Source organism: Bos mutus, chromosome 11 (assembly GCF_027580195.1).
Source record: "Bos mutus isolate GX-2022 chromosome 11, NWIPB_WYAK_1.1, whole genome shotgun sequence".
NCBI classification, from domain to species: Eukaryota; Metazoa; Chordata; class Mammalia; order Artiodactyla; family Bovidae; genus Bos; species Bos mutus.
This window is the reverse complement of record NC_091627.1, coordinates 68,682,529-68,702,387: the sequence shown is the minus strand read 5'-3', so window position 1 is coordinate 68,702,387 and position 19,859 is coordinate 68,682,529. Positions and strand designations below refer to the sequence as shown.

Below are 19,859 nucleotides of genomic sequence, written 5' to 3'. Positions count from 1 at the left end.
CTACCAATCTGCCAAATACTAACCCTATAGAATGGGCAAGTCCCTTCAATTTCAATTCATTCACATAGGGAAAACAGACAGTAGCCCCTACCTCACATATTTCACTGAATAATTCCAAATAACACAATTAAAAAATTTAGAAAAGACCTCAAATTTTTTAGATCAAGGGCTCTCTTATACCACACATACTGCTTGCCTCTACTTGCTATCCTCACACCCATACTTTTTTTTTAATCAAACTTTTACCTGGAATCTCAATAGGAAAAGAGTGACAGTGAAGTGTCAAAATCACATTGAGAGCTTTTCCCAATGAAGTAAGTCTGCCTCTTCCCCATTCCACTCTCACAATTCCAATATGTGTCGTCATACATACTGAGGGACATTCATACATAAAATAAGATTGAATAAATTATAGCATATAGACAAAATAGTTTGTTATAAACTACATAATACAGAAAATTTTAGAAATTTAAGAAAAAGAAATGGACAAAACAGTAATAAAATTTTATGTTTCATTTTCTACTTTATACTTTTCTGTCCAAATATCTGACAGGGAATTCCCTGGTGGTCCAGTGGTTAGGACTCGGTGCTTTCACTGCTGGGTCCCAGGTTTAATCCCTGGTCAGTGAACTAAGATCCCACAAGCTGAGCAGTGCAAAAAAGAGAAAAAGTTGACAATCAAAATTCTTTCCAAGAAAATCACTTACTGTTTTTAGTTCTTGGCGCAACTGCTGGTTGTAATTTGTGGACTCTTCTAGTCGAGCTTCTAAAGCAGCAATTTTTTCTTCTTTTATTTCAAGAGACTTCTTTAGAGTGGATTCTAATTTTGATTCCAGAAGTTTGTATCTATTATCCAAGTATAAAAAGAGTTCATTACTGGAGGTCAGAAAATTATTTTTAAAGATAATTTATGATTAGATACTGATACATAAATAAGCCTTATAAAATAATCTTTTTTAAAAAAAGAAGCAAATTAAATTATTTTGTTCTTCCTGCCTACTCTCCCTTTTTAACTATTCCTGGTAATGAGAAAAAAACAAAAAAGCCCTGAGTATACAGCTCCAGATTACAGTCTAGGTTGTCAAAAGCAAAAATTAATGCTACAAAAAGGCATCTGGAGGATCTTAGTCTCAAAATATTTCTTTTAGTTTCATAAGAATAGAATCTACAGGAAGAGTAAGTGGATGGATTAAGCACATTATTAAGCATTTGTCTATGATATTAATATATAATATATTTACACAAGTACATATGAATAGTTAAGACTTAAAGCACTCTGAAGACTACCTTTAGGGCATGGAGAACTTGCAGAATATTAAAAATAAAGAGGGGGGACAACATAGTAAAGAGTCAAGATACTGGTAACAGAACAGAAAGGGGCAGATAGGTTTGAGTGTTAATATTTTAGTTATCTTTCTGATGGGTTCATGAATATTTATATTAAGATTTTTTTCTTTATAAAAAGGATGTCCATGAACATACTCCGAGAGGGAACCACAAACTAGGAATTACAGATTAATCTATTTCTTACACCTGAGAACCTCAATGACTAAACCAAATAAAAACCTGAAGTACATATATGAGAAATTCTATCATATTCTGCCTCTTATTGTAATTAATTTGTGCGCATATATTTTCTGCTCAATTAGATTTTAAGTTCATTGACAACAGAGAAAAAAAATCTCACTTTGATATTGGCTTGAGTCAACAAACAATTTTAAAGCATGTAATGTGTATGACTCTGGATGTATTAAATTTGTGATGCCTGAGTTCTGACTGTCCAGGTAGAGATGTTCAGTAAGCAGGGAATAATATGCATGTAAGCTGAGATGATGGATAGAATGCTCATGGAATGGATAAGAGGCCTAAGAACCTAACTCTAGGAAACTATATTGAGAGAGAAGGCACAGGACAACAAACTGTTACAAAGGGAAAGACAAAAGTGATCAAAGGGCACTGTTTTCAACTCTACCACTAAATTCACTTTGCTACATTTATACATTCAAGTCCACAATTAGACTATATATTCCACAATGGTAAGAATAAATTCTTGCCAATAAATACAATCTGCATTAATTTTTTCCCACATACATTTATTTATTATAAAATATAAATACTTACTAGAACAGTAATGATGGATAGGCAACAAAATACAAATTATATAATTACAAAAATTCTAATGAAATAAAATCTAGTGTATAACAATATTCTTAACAATACACACTTCTATTCCAGCTGGAATCATGTGGCCAACTGGACGCTAAACAGTAGACTACTTGAAAATCTAATTAACTGATAGACTGTATTTACCATGGAAGAATAGAAATTCTCTTCAAGCCTGTACTGAATATTTTCAAATTAAAGTGTATATAAGTTAATTTTTTATTGTTTGTTAAGCCCTAGTTTTCTACATTATTTTTCTGCCTTAATTGCTCCACAGTCTCAAAATTAATGCTTGAGCAAAATAAATGACTTCCACAGTTCTTCAGATAGACTTAATACTCACCGGTCATCAGTACTTTGCTCATCATGTAAGAGTCGCTCTTTATTTAACCCTATCTTCTCAAGCTCATGAGTTAATTTTTCAAGATCATTGTTCATTTGTTGAGTCTTCAATTTTTCACTCACCAAATCCTTATTTTAAAAGTAATGCAAAACTCACATAAGTGTTGTGAACATAAACATCCAAGAAATTCAGCCAAGATTTCATCCAGGAATACACAAAATTTAAACCAGGAAAGACAGAAAGGCTGTTGCTGAACTTTTTATCAATAAAAAATAGTCAAGCAAAAAAATTATAACCCAGTAATGTTTTCCTTCTTCTATTTTGCTAATACTTTTTAACTTTTTAATGTTAAAAACTAAAAGGAGAAACTCGTACTTGTGATTACACATCTTAGGTTTGAAAAGTGTGGGGGAAACAACACATATCCATTAACTTTTCATACTAAACTAGAACTTTAGTGCATATTTCTTTCATGAATATACGTTGGATACAACACCCTTCTCCCATCCCAAGCACACCTCTCCCAGTGGAAAAGGCCTAAGACATTGATCTGAATAACTAGGGGGAATTCTTAGAGATGTGGGGACCAGGAACCTATTGTTCATGTGTGTAGGATTGTAGAACAGAAAGGAAAAAGAAAAAGGATAATAATGATCCCTTTTCAATGTCTCTTTAGCAGAAAGGCAGATTTCCCAGTGCAAGCATCTGCCAGAATGCTAAGTTTTTTTAAATTGAACTTAAAAGGTTATCATATATAGTAGAGCATAGGGATAGCAAATAAACACTATTTGCTCTCTTCTGAGCTACACCAACCATTTATTGCCAATCTACTCCTATAAATTTTAGAATTCTTCATGATACACAGATCCAACCAACTACCAATTGTTCAGTGCTGACCTGATTTGCATTCTCTTGCTTATATTCTCTCAGTCAAAATCCAAGGGACTTTGAAATCTGAAAGATCTAGATTTGAATCCAGAAATCCAAATCTACCATTTTGTTCTTAAATAAGTTACTTAATGTCTCTGAACCTCAGTTTTCTAATCTAATGGAGATAACAGAAATAAAGGATTGGTTGTAAAAATTATCCAGTATTTGGCACATAGCTAATATTCAATAACCAGCAATTATCACATTCAGTAAGTTTTGATCATATATTTTAATATGACTTTGAAACAAACATGTAAAATTATAAGAAATAAGTCAGATATTACATGGATAACTTATTACTATAATTTCTTAAAAAATACAATTTGCATTCACTTCTTAGTTTAACAGAAGTGGGAAACTTAGAAGCTTTTTAATTCTAAATTTCTACTTTGAACCATAAATAGATTATACAAATTACCATAATAAAGCTTAAAGAAGTTCTAAATTTAAAAAATTTAAAAATTTGTGTGAAATTTAATTAACTATACTTACCTCTCGTAATGTAACCAAAGTTTTTATATCAATAGTTGCTCTTTTCACAAGCTCTTTATTTTCTTTCTCTAATTCTTTCAGACGAATGCAGGATTCTTTATAAATACCAATCTCTTTGAAAAGGGTTTTGTTTTCTTTTTCCAAATTTCCAATTTTCACATTATTTTCTTCTAATGTGGTATCTTTTATTTCTGCTTGTTGCCGGAGTCTCTTATTTTCCTTCTCCAGTTGTTTTTTATCCTTTTCCAGTTGAGAAGTCTCTTGCTCTAATGATTTATTTTCTTTTTCCAGCTGTTCTAGTCTTTTGCTAGATATTTTTAACTCTTCTAGGTTTTTCTGCAATGTTTGATTTTCCATCTCTAAGTCCTGTAGCTCACTTTCCAATTGTTGGATTTTTTTATTGCTGTTTTCAAGAGCTTTCTGTAGCCTTTGATTTTCTGTATCTAAACCCTGATAACTAACTTCTAAGCGTTCTGTTTTCTTGAAAGATGCTTTCATGAGCTCTAAACCTTTCTTAAGTTGTTCTTTTTCACTTTCCAGTTCTTTATTCTCTAGTTGTAGCTGAGCCATCTTCATGCTTGCACACTTCAAAGATTCCACACTCCTTCGAAGTTCTAAGTTTTCCTCATCAAGCTGGGAATTCTCTTTTTCCAGGGATTCCAACTGAAAAGTGAGGTTTTTAAAGCTATCCAGTGTTTTTTTAAACTTCCTATTTTCTCTTTCTAGCTCTGAATTTTCTTGTTCTAAGGCCTCAATTTTTTCACAAGTAATTTTTAAATTGGTTATCTTTTTCTGTAACAGTTCATTTTCTTTTTCAAGATGATGCAACTCATTTTCAAGTTCTTCTGCTCTTTCTCCTTTTTCTTTATAATGTTCCAATTCTTTTCTGATTTGCCTTTTTTCAAATTCAGTCTTGCTTAGCTTGCTACTTGTTTCTTTGATAGATTCATGGAGAATTTTGTTTTCTTTTTCAATGTCTTTCACCCTTGCTTCAGCACTTATCTGGGAGCGCTGCCTTAAGGAGGACACAGTTTGATTCAGATGTTCATTTTCCTGTTCTAATATTTTAATCTAATTTAGTAAAAAAAAAAAAAAAAAAGAAGAAAATTTAAAACTTAATGGAACATGAACTAAATATTTTAAAATTACATAGTTTTCCTCCTCCAAAAACTAGCAGGGAAATCAGATCATAAAAAGGTGCTAAAATTGTCTATTTTAATTTCAATTCTGACAAATATTTACTGAGAGATGACCACGTACATGTACTGCCAGGTCTTTAAATTTCATATCTTTAGGGAGTCCGAAATGTATAGAAATGGTTAACAGAGATGAATATTAACCAAAATGATCTTCAGATTATATAGTGGTGATATGTTTCAAATTCAAATATGAGTCTAGATGAAATGTATACACATATCTCCTTGAAGATACATGTTTTTACATTCATTCAAAAAATTTCACAATGCATATATACAGGAAGACCTCAGTAAATACAGTATTTGCTCTATTCTATGTGTAGATGTGTGTGTATATATATGTGTGTGTGTGTATTTGTGTGTATTCATTTCCTAAAAGAATTCTAATTTGGAAACATCAAAATAACAATATCCCTGGTACATTTAAAAACTAAAACATCCAATTTATAGTATGGTCTATTATAATGGTAAAGGTTCTTAAAATTCAGTGTGTTAAACAATCAATTCCGAGAAACTTGTAAAAATAGAGATTCATGCTTAGCTCTAGAATTTTTGTTCCATAGCTCTATGGAAATGCGTATTTTTACAGGTGACCTAAGGACTAACCCTGGGGTTCAGATGGTAGAGAGTCTCCCCTGCAATGCAGGAGACATGGTTCAATCCCTGGGTCAGGAAGATCCCCTGGAGAAGTAGATGGCAGCCCACTCCAGTATTCTTGCCTGGAAAATCCCATGGACAGAGGAACCTGGCAGGCTACAGTCTACAGGGTCACAAAGAGTTGGACATGACTGAGCAACTAACACTTTCACTTTGAGGGCTATAGCTCGATAATATTTAGAAGTAAATAATTTTACTTCTAAAAATTAGAAATTTTAAAACAGCCAGTTATTTAATCTATTTGATTCTCAGTTTCTTCAAGCATAACATGTGAATGACCAATAAAACTTGAGAGCAAGTATGAAAATATACAGAACAGTTGCTGCCACCACTTCAGTGGGATCAGAGTAGAGCTGCACTTCATCCCAATTTCATTCGGGGCCTTTAATATCTGCAGTCTCATTCCACTGACACTTGAAAACCAATTCATGCACAGGTACCATGAAATTTTATATCAGATAATTATTAAGCACACTGACAATTTAAAAAATTCTAAGTTTTCTCTTCAACTTTTCAACAATGCATGGGATAGAAAATGAGGTAAAACTATAGTCACTTTAAAATCTAAAAATTTCTAAAATATTTCATTTAATGTTATTATGAAGATTTTACTTGCACAAACTTTAAAATAACTTTTGTTAATAAGTTTTAAGATATGTTGCTTAATAAAAAAATTTATGAACCTGTCTCTCTGAATTTTCTCGAAGTGTTTCAATCGTTTTTTCAAGCTGAGCTTTTTCCTTCATTAGATCCTTGCTTAAATTCTGACAATTCTGAAGACTTTGCTTTTCTTGAATAATCTCATTTTCAAGGATTTCAACCTGGTGAAAATGAAATCACAAAAAAATATATCATTAGTATTTCAAAATAGTGGAAGCATGTAAAAACAAAAGCTAATCACTGAATAAAGGGTAGAAAACAATTTTAATACTCAAATAGTGAAATTTAAGAATTTCATAGAAAAATTCAAGTAGTATTTCAAGATAATTTTAGCAGCTATCTAAAATATACAGACATGATTATCTTTCTTGTCCTCTGCATCTCTGAAGGCAAATTTCCACTTCTAAACACAAACACAAATACAACTGCATACATACACACATGCCACATGAAGAATACACAAAACATACTGAAAAAACTCCCTTGGATTTGTAAAACGCAAATTTAATTAGTCAAGGAATTTAGTGCACAAGAAGGAAAAGATGAGAAAATGAGACGAGAAGGAACTTGGGTTAAAAAGAGAAAAAAAGGAGACTACTAGAGAAAAAAAGATTTGAGCAAAACTCTAGCAAAGTATGAGGTTAACAAGTATGAAAAAGCAAATTCAACTTCAAAATATGCCATACTAGTGATTTCCCCATTATTATATAACATATTCAAACCAGGTAACCAAAAACAAAAAAAGAAAGAAAGATTAAGGCATATAAAACATTCCACTTCACGTTTAAATATTACCTAAATCCTTGTAACAACAGTAAGAAACTCTAAGAAGTAATATTAATATCTCAAAAGCATAAAGTCACAAATCTTATTCAATAATTCACATTAAGTTTACACAATCAGGAACCTGTAAGCTATTAATAACTAATCTGGTTCTCACATTACATACTGAAATATATGGACAGTATTTATTTAATTAAACTCATTTCCTGTATTAATGGAATTCAAATGAAACATTCAGTTTACAAAAGATATACAAAGAATTAATCAAAAACTGCTGGAATCACTAATTTACTAATTAGACTTTAAAGTTAATTTCAAAATCAAAATTCCAGATTTATAGTGGCGGCAAAAATAAAACCACTCCAAGTTCTAAATGGCCACTTCTATTTTAACACTATATTCATTGTGAAATGCTTATTTGGTTAATGAATTAAAGATGATGCAAAGAATGTTTTAAAAGACAAAAAATATTTCAAGGAAATCAAAATGTCTATCTGCATTATCTAAGGCAGTGGTTCTCATGGCATGGTTCCACAATAGCAGGATGAGTCTCACCTAGGAACTTCTTGGAAATGAGAATTCTTATCCACCATAGCCCTACCACATTAGAAACTCTGGGCATGAGGCTCAGCAATCCATATCTTAACAAGTGCTGAAGGTTACTGTGATGAATACCTTCCTATTCAAAGCTACTGGTCTAAAAACTAGGCAGATTTTCATAACCAAATCTAGAAACCGAGAATCCAAAGGAAAAACTAGACATGGCTGACACATGTAGAAGAATATTTATTACAGCATATTTTTCAGCGACCAAGAACTGGAAACAAAAGTGAAAGCACATTTTGAAGGGTATACATGATGGAGGGTATTCAAGATAAAAATATCATGTACGTCTTTATAATACGACTCCAGTACTTTGGCCACCTCATGCGAAGAGCTGACTCATTGGAAAAGACTCTGATGCTGGGAGGGATTGGGGGCAGGAGGAGAAGGGGACGACAGAGGATGAGATGGCTGGATGGCATCACTAACTTGATGGACGTGAGTCTGAGTGAACTCCGGGAGATGGTGATGGACAGGGAGGCCTGGTGTGCTGCAATTCATGGGGTTGCAAAGAATCAGACACAACTGAGCGACTGAACTGAACTGATACTGTGTGTATGTGTTTGTGTAGGTAGAAAGATATGCACAAATAAATTACTTGGTCTAACTGTCCCACAACAGGAAAATAAGAGTATCTCAGAGATATTGCAAGTTTGGATCCAGACCACTGCAATAAAGTAAGTATCGCAATTAAATGAGTCAAATGAATATTCTAAAATCTATGTTTATCCCACACTGTAGTCTATTAAGTGTGCCATACCATTATGTCTAAAAAAACAATGTACATACCTTCATTAAAAATTCACTGCTAAAAAAAAGTTAACCATCACCTGAGCCTTCAGCAAGTTTTAATCTTGTTGGGGGAGTGTCTTGCCTAGATGCTGATGGCTGCTGACTGATCAGGGTAGTGGTTGCTGAAGGCTGGGATGGCTATGTAATTTCTTAAAATAAAACAATAAAGTCTGCTCTGTCAGCTGACTCTTTCTTTCATGAACAATTTCTCTGTAGCATGCAAGGCTACAAAAACTTTTTTTTTCAAAATTGGAGTCACTTCTCTTAAACACAGCCTCTGTTTTATCAGCTTTATGTAATATTCTAAGTCCTCTGTTGATATTTCAACCATCTCCACAACATCTTTAACAGTAGACTCTGTCTCAAGAAACTTTCTTTACTCATGCACAAGAAGTAACTCCTAATCCATTTATAGCTGTATCATGAGATTGCAACAAATCAATCATATCTTCAGGCTCCATTTCTAGTTCTGGTTCTCTTGCTAATTCCTCCACATCTGCAATTACTTCCTCCACTGAAGCCTCTAAGTCATCCATGAGGGGTAGAATCAACTTCTTCCAAACACCTGTTAACGTTATTTTTAACTCTTCCCATGAATCACGAATGTTCTTAATGGCATCTAGACTGCTAAGTTCTTTTCAGAAGGTTTTCAACTGACTTTGCCCAGATCCATCAGAGGAATCACTTTTGATGGCAGCTACAGCCTTACAAAATAAAGAGTAAGACTTCAAAGTCAACTTACTCTTTAATCTATGGGCCACAGAATGGATATTGTGTTAGTAAGCACGGAACAACATGAATCTCAATCCTAAGTCTCTAACAGAGTTCTTGGGGATCAGGTACACTGTCAATGAGCAGTCATATTTTGAAAGAAATTTTTGTTTGAGCAGTAGACCTCACAAGTGGGCTTAGAATAGTCAATAAGCCATACTGTAAACAGATATGTTGTCATCCAGGCTTTGTTGTTCCATCAAGAGAGTACAGGGAAAGTAAGTATAGAGAACAGATTAAGCAGAATTCTTAAGGGCCCTAGGATTTTTGAAATTGTAAATGACCACTGACTTCAAGTCACCAGCTTCATTAGCCTCTAACAAGAGAGTCAGCCTGTCCTTTAAAGAAGAAAAAATTATTTACTTGGCTATGCCAGGTCTTAGTTGTGGCATGCGGGATCTTTAGCTGTGGCATGCGGGATCTAGTTCCCTGACCAGGAATCAAGCCTAGGCCCCCTGCATTGGGAGTGTGGAGTCTTAGCCACTGGGACCACCAGGGAAGAAACCTGTCCTTTGAAGCTTTGAACCTAGGCATTAATTAAACTCTTCCAGCTATGAAGTCCTAGATGGAATCTTGTTCCAATAGAAGGTCGTTTGTCTACACTAAAAATCTAGTTTAGTGTAGTCACCGTAATTGTATCTTCTGGAAAACTAAATACAGCTTCTACATTAGTACATGTTGTACTTTTATGTTACGGAAACCTCTCTCCTTCAACCTCACAAACCAACCTCTAAAAGATTAAAAGTTTTCTTCTGAAGCTTCCTCACCTCTCTCAGCCTTCACAGAATTGAAGAGAGGGCCTAGCTCTGGATTAGGCTTTGGCTTAAAGGAATGCTATGGCTGGCATGTCTTCTATCCAGACCACTAAGACCTTCTCCATATCAGCAATAATACTCTCTCATTTTCCTATCATTCAAAGTTCACTGAAAGTACTTTTAACTCAAGAACCTCTCTGCATGCACATCTTGGCTGACTGGTGTAGGCAGCCTACCTTTCAGCCTATCTCAGCTTTCAATACTCCTTCCTCACTGTTCTTAATCATTTCTAGCTTGTGATCCGATTGTGAGAGTGAGAGATGTGCAACTACTCCTTTCACTTGAACACATACAGGTCACTCTAGGGTTATTAGTTGCTAATTTCAATACTGTTGTGTCTCAGGGAATAGGGAGGTACAAGGAGAGGGAGAGAGATGGGGAAATCACCAGTCAGTGGAGAAGCTGGAACACCACATCACTTGATTAAGTTCACTGTCTTATATGGGTGCAGTCTATGCCACCCAAACACAATTAAAATACTAACATCAAAGATCATTGACAGAGATCACCATGCTATGCTATGCTATGCTAAGTCACTTCAGTCGTGTCTGACTCTGTGTGACCCCATAGACGGCAGCCACCAGGGTCCCCTGTCCCTGGGATTCTCCAGGCAAGAACACTGGAGTGGGTTGCCATTTCCTTCTCCAATGCATGAAAGTGAAAAGTGAAAGCGAAGTCGCTCAGTCATGTCTGACTCTTAGCGACCCCATGGACTGCAGCCTATCAGGTTCCTCCATCCATGGGATTTCTGACAGAGATCACCATAACAAATACAATAACAATGAAAGAGTTTGAAATATTGTGAGAATCACCAAAATGTGACACAGAGACATGAAGTAATAGCAAACGCTATTAGAAAAATAGTGCTGAGAGACTTGTTTGAAGCAGGGTTGCCTCAAACTTTCAAGTTGTAAAAAACAACAACAGCAATTACCTGTGAGTGCGATAAAAGTATTATGCAAGAAAATAAGGTATGCTTGTTATTTCTTTTCAAAGTCTACTTAAATTCAGGTTTCATAATCCCTAAACTGTGGCCTCTAAATACCACTGTTGACTAAAAGAAAGAAGGGCTTTTTAGAGAAATGGCTGTGTCCAGGTCTGAAGCAGGAATGTTTCAAAAGAACCTAGAACACGCTGTCACAGCAGAAAGCAAGGAAGCTCTCCAGGAGTGCTTAGGTCATGTCATAAGGATTCAGGTAGCGGCTTAAAAAGAGTTGGGAGGGTAAGAAAAATACAATGTATTAAAATACATCAAATATTTTTAAATTTGTGAGTTTATTATGACACCACAACAAACTCAATAATTATCTCAGGAGGATATGAGAGAACCAATTAATTACTAGGAAACTGGTAAATTAAGGACAAGAATCAAACATTCATCCCACTTAACCCACCCTAAGAGTTGTTCCTCCAAGTAACTAACAGTGGTTTATTTTTAACCCAGTATTTTTTTTAAAAAAAGTTTTCCTTACAGAAACACTCTAGCTACCAAATAAAGAACGGATGATATAATATCAGGATTTTGTACCCTCTGATTAATTAAGGGATCTAAACCAATGATTTTCTATGACTACAAACATCACTTTCTTCAACAGAAAAACTACTAGGAAACAAGAGTAAATCTATAGACTAAAACAGACTTAAGGGACACATCAACAGATTGAACATACCAATCTTATTTGGATTTATATTTAAAAAATATTTGAATATACTTATATTCAAAAAATATTAAAAAATTTTTTTAAATTTTATTTTATTTTAACTTTACAATATTGTATTGGTTTTGCCATATACCAAAATGAATCCGCCACAGGTATACATACATGTGTTCCCCATCCTGAACCCTCCTCCCTCCCCATACCATCCCTCTGGGTCGTCCCAGTGCACCAGCCCCAAGCATCTGCTGATCAAAAGCTATAATTTTTTAAGTGTGATATCATCACTGTTCTTTTTTAAAATTCCTTTTTAGAAATTTATACAGAGATATTTATTGGTAAAACACTACCATGTCTAGGACTCACTTCAAAATTATCTGGTGGTTGCACAGAGAGTATCAAGGGTAGAAGTAAGATTAGTTGTGAGATAATAACTGTTGAGTCTAAGAATGCATTCACTTCATATTTATATAAGTTTGAAATCTATATAATCAGTTAAAATAATATTGAGGGTACAATAAAAGTTGTAAAATAAATGTTCTATCTAAACACTATTTATTTATACTTTTACATATATCTTTTTTACATTATATTGAAAATTAATTTTTATACCTTCTTACTTAGTCTTTGATTTTCTTTTTCAATTTTCAGGATTTTGGAGGTGGTGCCTTCAGCAGAATCCATAGTACTCCGAAGCTCTTCTACAGTTTTTGTCAAACTCTGATTTTCCATCTCCAACTTCAACAATCTACTTGATGTCAATTCATTCACCTCATGGCCCAAGGATTTTTGTGGTGCTGTAATATTGAAAAATATGACACTGGTAAAACTATGCTTACTCTTCACTATTTAAAATATTTAGTGTAAATACACTAAATCATCTGATCCTTAACTTTATAAAAAATTAATAAAGTTATACAAGATAGACACAATGAAAAAAGAGAGATAAATACAGGTAAATCTTTAAATTCTAAAGCATTCAGAAGTGGGGGCTTTCCTGGTAAAGTGGTAAAGAACCCGCCTGCAATGCAGGAGACGCAGGAGATGAGGGTTCAGTCCCTGGGTCGGGAAGATGCCCTGGAGAAGGAAATGGCAACCCACTCCAGTATTCTTGCCTGGAGAATCCCATGAACAGAGGAGCCTGGTTACAGTCCATAGGGTCGCAAAGAGTCAGACACAACTGAAGCGACTTAGCATACACACACATATACGCATCCACAAGCATTCTAGTGGGAAAAAAAGTACAAAATTTAGACTGAAGTGACTAGACTTTTAGTCCTAATTCCATGAGAAAGCAACTTTAACCTCAATGAATCTTAGGTTACTTGGACCAAATATAGTTACTATCCTGTGTATCTAACAGAGTCACTGTGTGACTCAAATAAGTATAAAGCATATTCTATGCCACACCTTCAAAGATTAAAAAAGAAAAACAGTTTGAAGGGGAAAAAAACTCCCAATCTGATTCTGAGAAAGGCGAGACAGTACTATACACAGGTCACTTCAAAAAAGTCTTTCTCTAAATGAAGGATCTAGCTAATTAAGTATAAAGAGCAACATGCAGTCCATTTTGCCAATGGAAATCATCTTTCTAAGCAGCTTTTGGAATTATTTTTTTTAATATAAGAAAACTCAGTTTCAACTTCTGGAAACGTTTTCCAGTAAGCCAAAAATAATTATTTTCTAATAACTGTATGACAGACTCATTAAATATTTTGAAGATATATTAGGATTCACAAAAGAAATATGACACTTAGAGTTTATTTTGAAATCCTAGATTTCAGGAAAGGAAATGAACAGAAATACAGGAGGGCATTTCTAGGTCTGTCTACTTTGTGTATGTTTGAAATCCTCCATCATAAAAACCAAACACACACACACACACACAAACCATGTATCCCCACAAGTTATATGTTCTTTTTTAAAAATCAGATAGAGTAAAATATCTCCTAGGATTTAAGAAAGCCTTAATTCTTATTTCAAGTTTTTGTTCTAGTCAGCACACACTCTTAATCTTTTATTAAAAGCTGGTATCATAGATAGTCACTGACTTCATAAATGTTATTAGTTGTCCATGTCTTCTTAAGTAAAACTCATTTCAATTAAACAAGATTAGGCTACAAAACATGATATGCCTTAATAAAACTTTCAATACTACGTGCTTCAAAGAAACTTCAAGCCATCCTACAGAGAATAAAAAGGATGCATACAACACATTTTTAACATGGGAGAATGTCTGTGTTATATTTTGGACGAAAAAAGGAACCCTGACTGTACATAAACACTGATGATGATATATAAAATAAATGTGTGTGTAGAAAAATTCTAGAAGCAAATTTTGTGAAATGTAAAAGTCAAGAAATTATTAATGACTTTGATTTCCTTTACATTTTTCACATTCAACAAATTTTCTAGAAAGTTCCTTGTATAGTTAAAAAAAAAAACTACACTATACTAATATTCTGTTCTATGACTGCAGCAAAACTGATATAATAATAATAAAAGACTCAAATGCTATTTACAAGGTGTTCTAAAGAGCTTCATTAACAAATTCAACCCTCACAACAACCCAACCAGATAGTCCTTACTATTACTGTCCCTACCTAACAGCCGAGAAAACTCCTAACAGTGTAATTTTAACTACTTGAGTACAGTTGCTCAGTCGTGTCCAACTCATTGAACCACATGAACCCCATGAACCACACCATGCCAGGCCTCCGTGTCCATCACCAACTCCTGGAGTCCACCAAACCCATGTCCATTGAGTCGGTAATGCCATCCAACCATCTCATCCTCTGTCGTCCCCTTCTCCTCCTGCCCTCAATCTTTCCTAGCATCAGGGTCTTTTCTAATGAGTCAGCTCTTCACATGAGGTGGCTGAAGTATTGGAGTTTTGGCTTCAGCATCAGTCCTACCAAAGAACACCCAGGACTGATCTCCGTTAGGATGGACTGGTTGGATCTCCTTGCAGTCCAAGGGACTTTAAAGAGTCTTCTCCAACACCACAGGTCAAAAGCATCAATTCTTTGGCACTCAGCTTTCTTCACAGTCCAACTCTCACATCCATACATGACCACTGGAAAAACCATAGCCTTGATTAGATGGACCTTTGTTGACAAAGTAATGTCTCTGCTTTTTAATATGCTGTCTAGGTTGGTCATAACTTTCTTTCCAAGGAGTAAGCGTCTTTTAATTTCATGGCTGCAATCACCATCTACAGTGATTTTGGAGACCAGAAAAATAGTCAGCCACTGTTTCCCCATCTATTTGCCATGAAGTGATGGGACCGGATGCCATGATCTTAGTTTTCTGAAGTTGAGCTTTAAGCCAACTTTTCACTCTTCTCTTTCACTTTCATCAAGAGGCTCTTTAGTTCTTCTTCACTTTCTGCCATAAGGGTGGTATCATCTGGATATCTGAGGTTATTGATTTTCTCCCAGCAATCTTGATTCCAGCTTGTGCTTCCTCCAGCCCAGAGTTTCTCATGATGTACTCTGCATAGAAATTAAATAAGCAGGGTGACAATATACAGCCTTGACGTCCTCCTTTTCCTATTTGGAACCAGTGTGTTGTTCCATGTTCAGTTCTAACTGTTGCTTCCTAACTTGCATACAGGTTTCACAAGAGGCAGGTGAGGTGGTCTGGTATTCCCATCTCCTTCAGAATTTTCCTCAGTTTCTTGTGATCCACACAGTCAAAGGCTTTGGCATAGTCAATAAAGCAGAAATAGATGTTTTTCTGAACTCTCTTGCTTTTTCCATGATCCAGAGGATGTTGGCAACTTGATCTCTGGTTCCTCTGCCTTTTCTAAAACCAGCTTGAACATCTGGAAGTTCACAGTTCACGTACTGCTGAAGCCTGGCTTGGAGAATTTTGAGCATTACTTTTCTACCGTGTGAGATGAGTGCAATTGTGCGGTAGTTTGAGCAATCTTTGGCATTGCCTTTCTTTGGGACTGGAATGAAAATGGACCTTTTCCAGTCCTGTGGCCACTGCTGAGTTTTCCAAATTTGTTGGCATATTGAACGCAGTAGAAAACATTTAAATCTGAATTGTTTTCTTTGTAACTCCATTCACATGGAATACAATTAAAAAGTTCCACAAATGTTTTATGTAACACCTCTTGGCAAGTTCACTGGCTGAATATCATCACTTACTATCAAGTCAATTTACATGAGGTCCTAGAACTTGGAATTAGGTTCCCAAGTGTAAAATTAGGAAAAGCCTATTCTAAAGGAGATCAGCCCTGGGTGTTCTTTGGAAGGAATGATGCTAAAGCTGAAACTCCAGTACTTTGGCCACCTCATGCGAAGAGTTGACTCATTGGAAAAGACTCTGATGCTGGGAGGGATTGGGGGCAGGAGGAGAAGGGGACGACAGAGGATGAGATGGCTGGATGGCATCACTGACTTGATGGACGTGAGTCTGAGTGAACTCCGGGTGTTGGTTATGGACAGGGAGGCCTGGCGTGCTGCGATTCATGGGGTTGCAAAGAGTCGAACACTACTGAGCGACTGAACTGAACTGAACAGTAATAAATATGACAAGTCATCTGCAGAAGTTACCATTTTTAAGCACCAAGCTATAAGCTCTTAGAGCCTGGTACAATAAAATAGGTATAATAACATAAATACTGGGTAACTGAGGAATTAGGGAACCAGTCTAATTCAAATAAATGTGACTGGGGTATAATTTCAATAAAGTTTTAACACAAAAGGCCACATTCTATGTGTGTGTCCAGCTTTAATAAAGAGAACAAGTTAATGTGGAGGCAGAGACATAGAGCCAAAAGTTAAATATTTATCTGAGGTCTTTTATTACCTCCCAAGTATAAGTGGGCTTGAGCAACTGGTAAGTATAATCCTAAAATGGCGATGACACATATGGATGAAAGTTAACTGTAAAGATCCTTCAGTTGCTTTATTCTGGCTACATATTCACCAAAGAATATTCCCATTACATTCTGATGTCCTATTTAGGTTTGTCTACAGTCAAAGAACAGGTTGACCAGTAAATATGACTCTTCTGTTCTATTTAGTAGATGATTATATCTCTCAAAATACATTAATAAACTGATACCCCCACTTCTTGGGATATTAACATGAAATAGTGCCTAAACAATGGATCAAATCTGTTACTGCACTCAAAGTTGAGCTGTAAGACACGCAGAGAAAAGGATAAAACTCAGAATTGTGGAAATTAATATATTCTTTGGTGAAATCCTATCTAGGGAGATATCTGGTCTTTTGAGACATTTCCACTCAAGGAAAATAAAGAACAGTAAGAAAATATCCAAAAATGTAAGCATAAATGTCATTTATTCATTCATCCATTTAAATAAAACAGTATCAGAAATACCTTCAGAAAGTTCACTAGTTCTAGATATTTGTTCCAGTTCCCAGCCAAGATGTAATGATTCGTCCATACTTTGCTTCTGTGCCATTTCCAAAGTCATATTTTCTTCCATTAGTTCTTCAATCTTTTTTCTATCCATATCACGTTCCTTTTTTATTGGCAGAGTAGGGAGAGAAAAGAAAGCTAAGAAACTGTACAATTTCAAGCTGATATTGTATTACTTTATAACTTTCAATTATCAGAAACTGTATCAGTTAAATTTTGAGTTCCTTAAAATTTTTACAATTTGAAGCTCTTGATAATAATTATAATTATTATTGCTGGTCATTCAACTGATCAGTTGTCTGACCTCCTTTTAAAGTGATTTTTGGGGACACTGAAAACACTTCTTCATAGTCATTATATTGTTCTAGTCACATAACAAATGACTTCCAATCCAATGCTAAATTTTAGCGATAGTTGTATTTCTATAGTCTAAAAAAATGTTTAACAATAGCTTATTAGGGTTTTCTGAAAAGAAGTAGAAAAATTAATAAATAATACCCCTTTGTAATAAAGGCAGAAATTTCTACTACTCCTGAACTTACATAAAATCAGGAGCATCTAATTTATTTAGTTCTCACTTTTCTGTTAAGACCTTAAGGACACTAGCCATCCTTATCACTATAGGGAAATCAGATGAATCTTAGAATTTTTACTTAGAAGCTATGTAATGGATCTACCTTATACACTTACCATTTCCATATCATGCAGTTTAGCTTTCAGTTGTAAATTCTCTTTTTCTAATTCATGCAATTTATCAGAACGAGCTCGAGTTCCTTCTAATTGGTCTTCCAACATGGTTTTTGTTTCCAATAAAACTTGATTGTCTTCTTTTAATTCCTATAAAAATTTCAAGTAGGCATTATTGGTCACAAATATGTTAATATGAGAATTTTTAAAGTTCTGAAACATAAAAATTCTTTTTTAAAAAATAAAGACATTAAGCTATCTTTATCAACAGGTCTATGCAAGAGTAAAGGTACTGAGTAACAAATATAGTTGGTTTTATTTTATTTCCCAGAATTTAAATTATTATGTAAACAGGGGAGGGAGATGGAAGTTTCAAAAGGGAGGGGATATATGTGTAGAGTTGACTCATTGGAAAAGACTCTGATGCTGGGAGGGATTGGGGGCAGGAGGAGAAGGGGACGACAGAGGATGAGATGGCTGGATGGCACCACCGACTCGATGGACATGAGTCTGAGTGAACTCCAGGAGTTGGTGATGGACAGGGAGGCCTGGCGTGGTGCGATTTCATGGGGTCGCAAAGAGTCGGACACGACTGAGTGACTAAACTGAACTGAACTTATGACTGATTCATGTTGAGGTTTGACAGAAAACAGCAAAATTCTGTAAAGCAATTATCCTTCAATAAAAAATAAATTAATTAAAAAATTGTGTAAACAAATACTCAGCACCTATATTAGGATGTGTACTACTACTATAATTTCACATGAAATTGTCAGGGTATATTTAAATTCCTAAGTCACAAGGATAAGGAACTCATATAAGTAGTCTAGATTTTTAAGATGCAAATCTACATAGAACTGGGGCTTAATTTATTTAATAAAATAGATTTAAGTTTCTCTCTACTTGAAAGTGAAGAGTTTGGGGTTTTGAGTAAAATACCAAGACTACAATCAATATTCAAGTAAATCATAAACCAAGGCTTTATCAAAAAATACTTTGCATAAACCTCTTAAAATTCCTATGTATGTTTTGAAGACATATTCACAAATCTATATTGCTAAGTTATATGCCTACCGTTTATAAGCTGGTCAAGCAAAAGTATATTAAAACAATGGCACACATGAGGACCCTTGAATAGTCCTACACATGCACCCATTTAAAAAAGTATTAAAAGAATTAACAAGCAGCTTGTCCTTGCACTCTATTGGGTCTATTTTCTGGTAACATTCAGGCTAAGTTTTAACTTTCTCTTACAATGTTTTCACTTGATATTGCAAACTCCTTCTTTCATATCCCCATACTGAAACTGATGAAAATCTCCTCTATTTACAAAGAAGAAATCACTGAGAAAGGAAAAAAGAACGCAAGAAGCAAAGATTTTCAAATTCTTGCTATCAAATTCAACTTTATGTTACATAGAATTGCAACCATTAAATAATAAAAATTGCTTTTCTTCGAACTTGTTCATATAAAGAGACAACTGACATTGGGGAGGTGAAGGAAGAGAGAGGAGAAGAGGAAGACAGATACTGATTTTGCTTTCATTGATCCTAATTTAGTAGTCTGAGTTGAGCAGCAATCAGAAGCATTCACTTCTAGGCATGAATTTAAAATTAGGAGAGGCATATATACTTTATTTTAACTTCAAAGTCTTCCCTACCTGTAATGCTAATTAAACAAAGGAATGAAATAAAACCTCCAATGAGTAGCGACCAAAAATTCCTTTTGACAAGTCTAAACAATATGCTGATCTATCATAAAGTAATCACCTGATGGTATTACAGTTTGCTCAGTGTTAATCACCTGATGGTATTACAGTTTGCTCAATGTTTCAAGAGTTCTTTACATTTATTAAAATGCATTTTAAATGCATTTTGAAAAATTGTAACACTTTTCAAGAAAAAAATTGTGA

General features: G+C 34.7%; 1 protein-coding gene across 5 annotated transcripts in view; it reads right to left on the bottom strand.

Annotated features, from left to right (window-relative positions):
- Window positions 1-19,859, bottom strand: part of CCDC88A (coiled-coil domain containing 88A) — a 118,899-nt gene that overhangs the window by 39,023 nt on the left and 60,017 nt on the right. For all 5 annotated transcript variants that reach the window (XM_070379555.1, XM_070379556.1, XM_070379554.1 and 2 more), the window contains exons 11-17: window positions 17,951-18,097; window positions 17,219-17,363; window positions 12,473-12,657; window positions 6,465-6,602; window positions 3,929-4,999; window positions 2,507-2,634; window positions 708-846 (exon numbers count right to left, since the gene is read on the bottom strand). In XM_070379555.1, coding sequence (XP_070235656.1) covers window positions 708-846; window positions 2,507-2,634; window positions 3,929-4,999; window positions 6,465-6,602; window positions 12,473-12,657; window positions 17,219-17,363; window positions 17,951-18,097 — 1,953 coding nt within the window. The remainder of the gene's footprint in view (window positions 1-707; window positions 847-2,506; window positions 2,635-3,928; window positions 5,000-6,464; window positions 6,603-12,472; window positions 12,658-17,218; window positions 17,364-17,950; window positions 18,098-19,859) is intronic.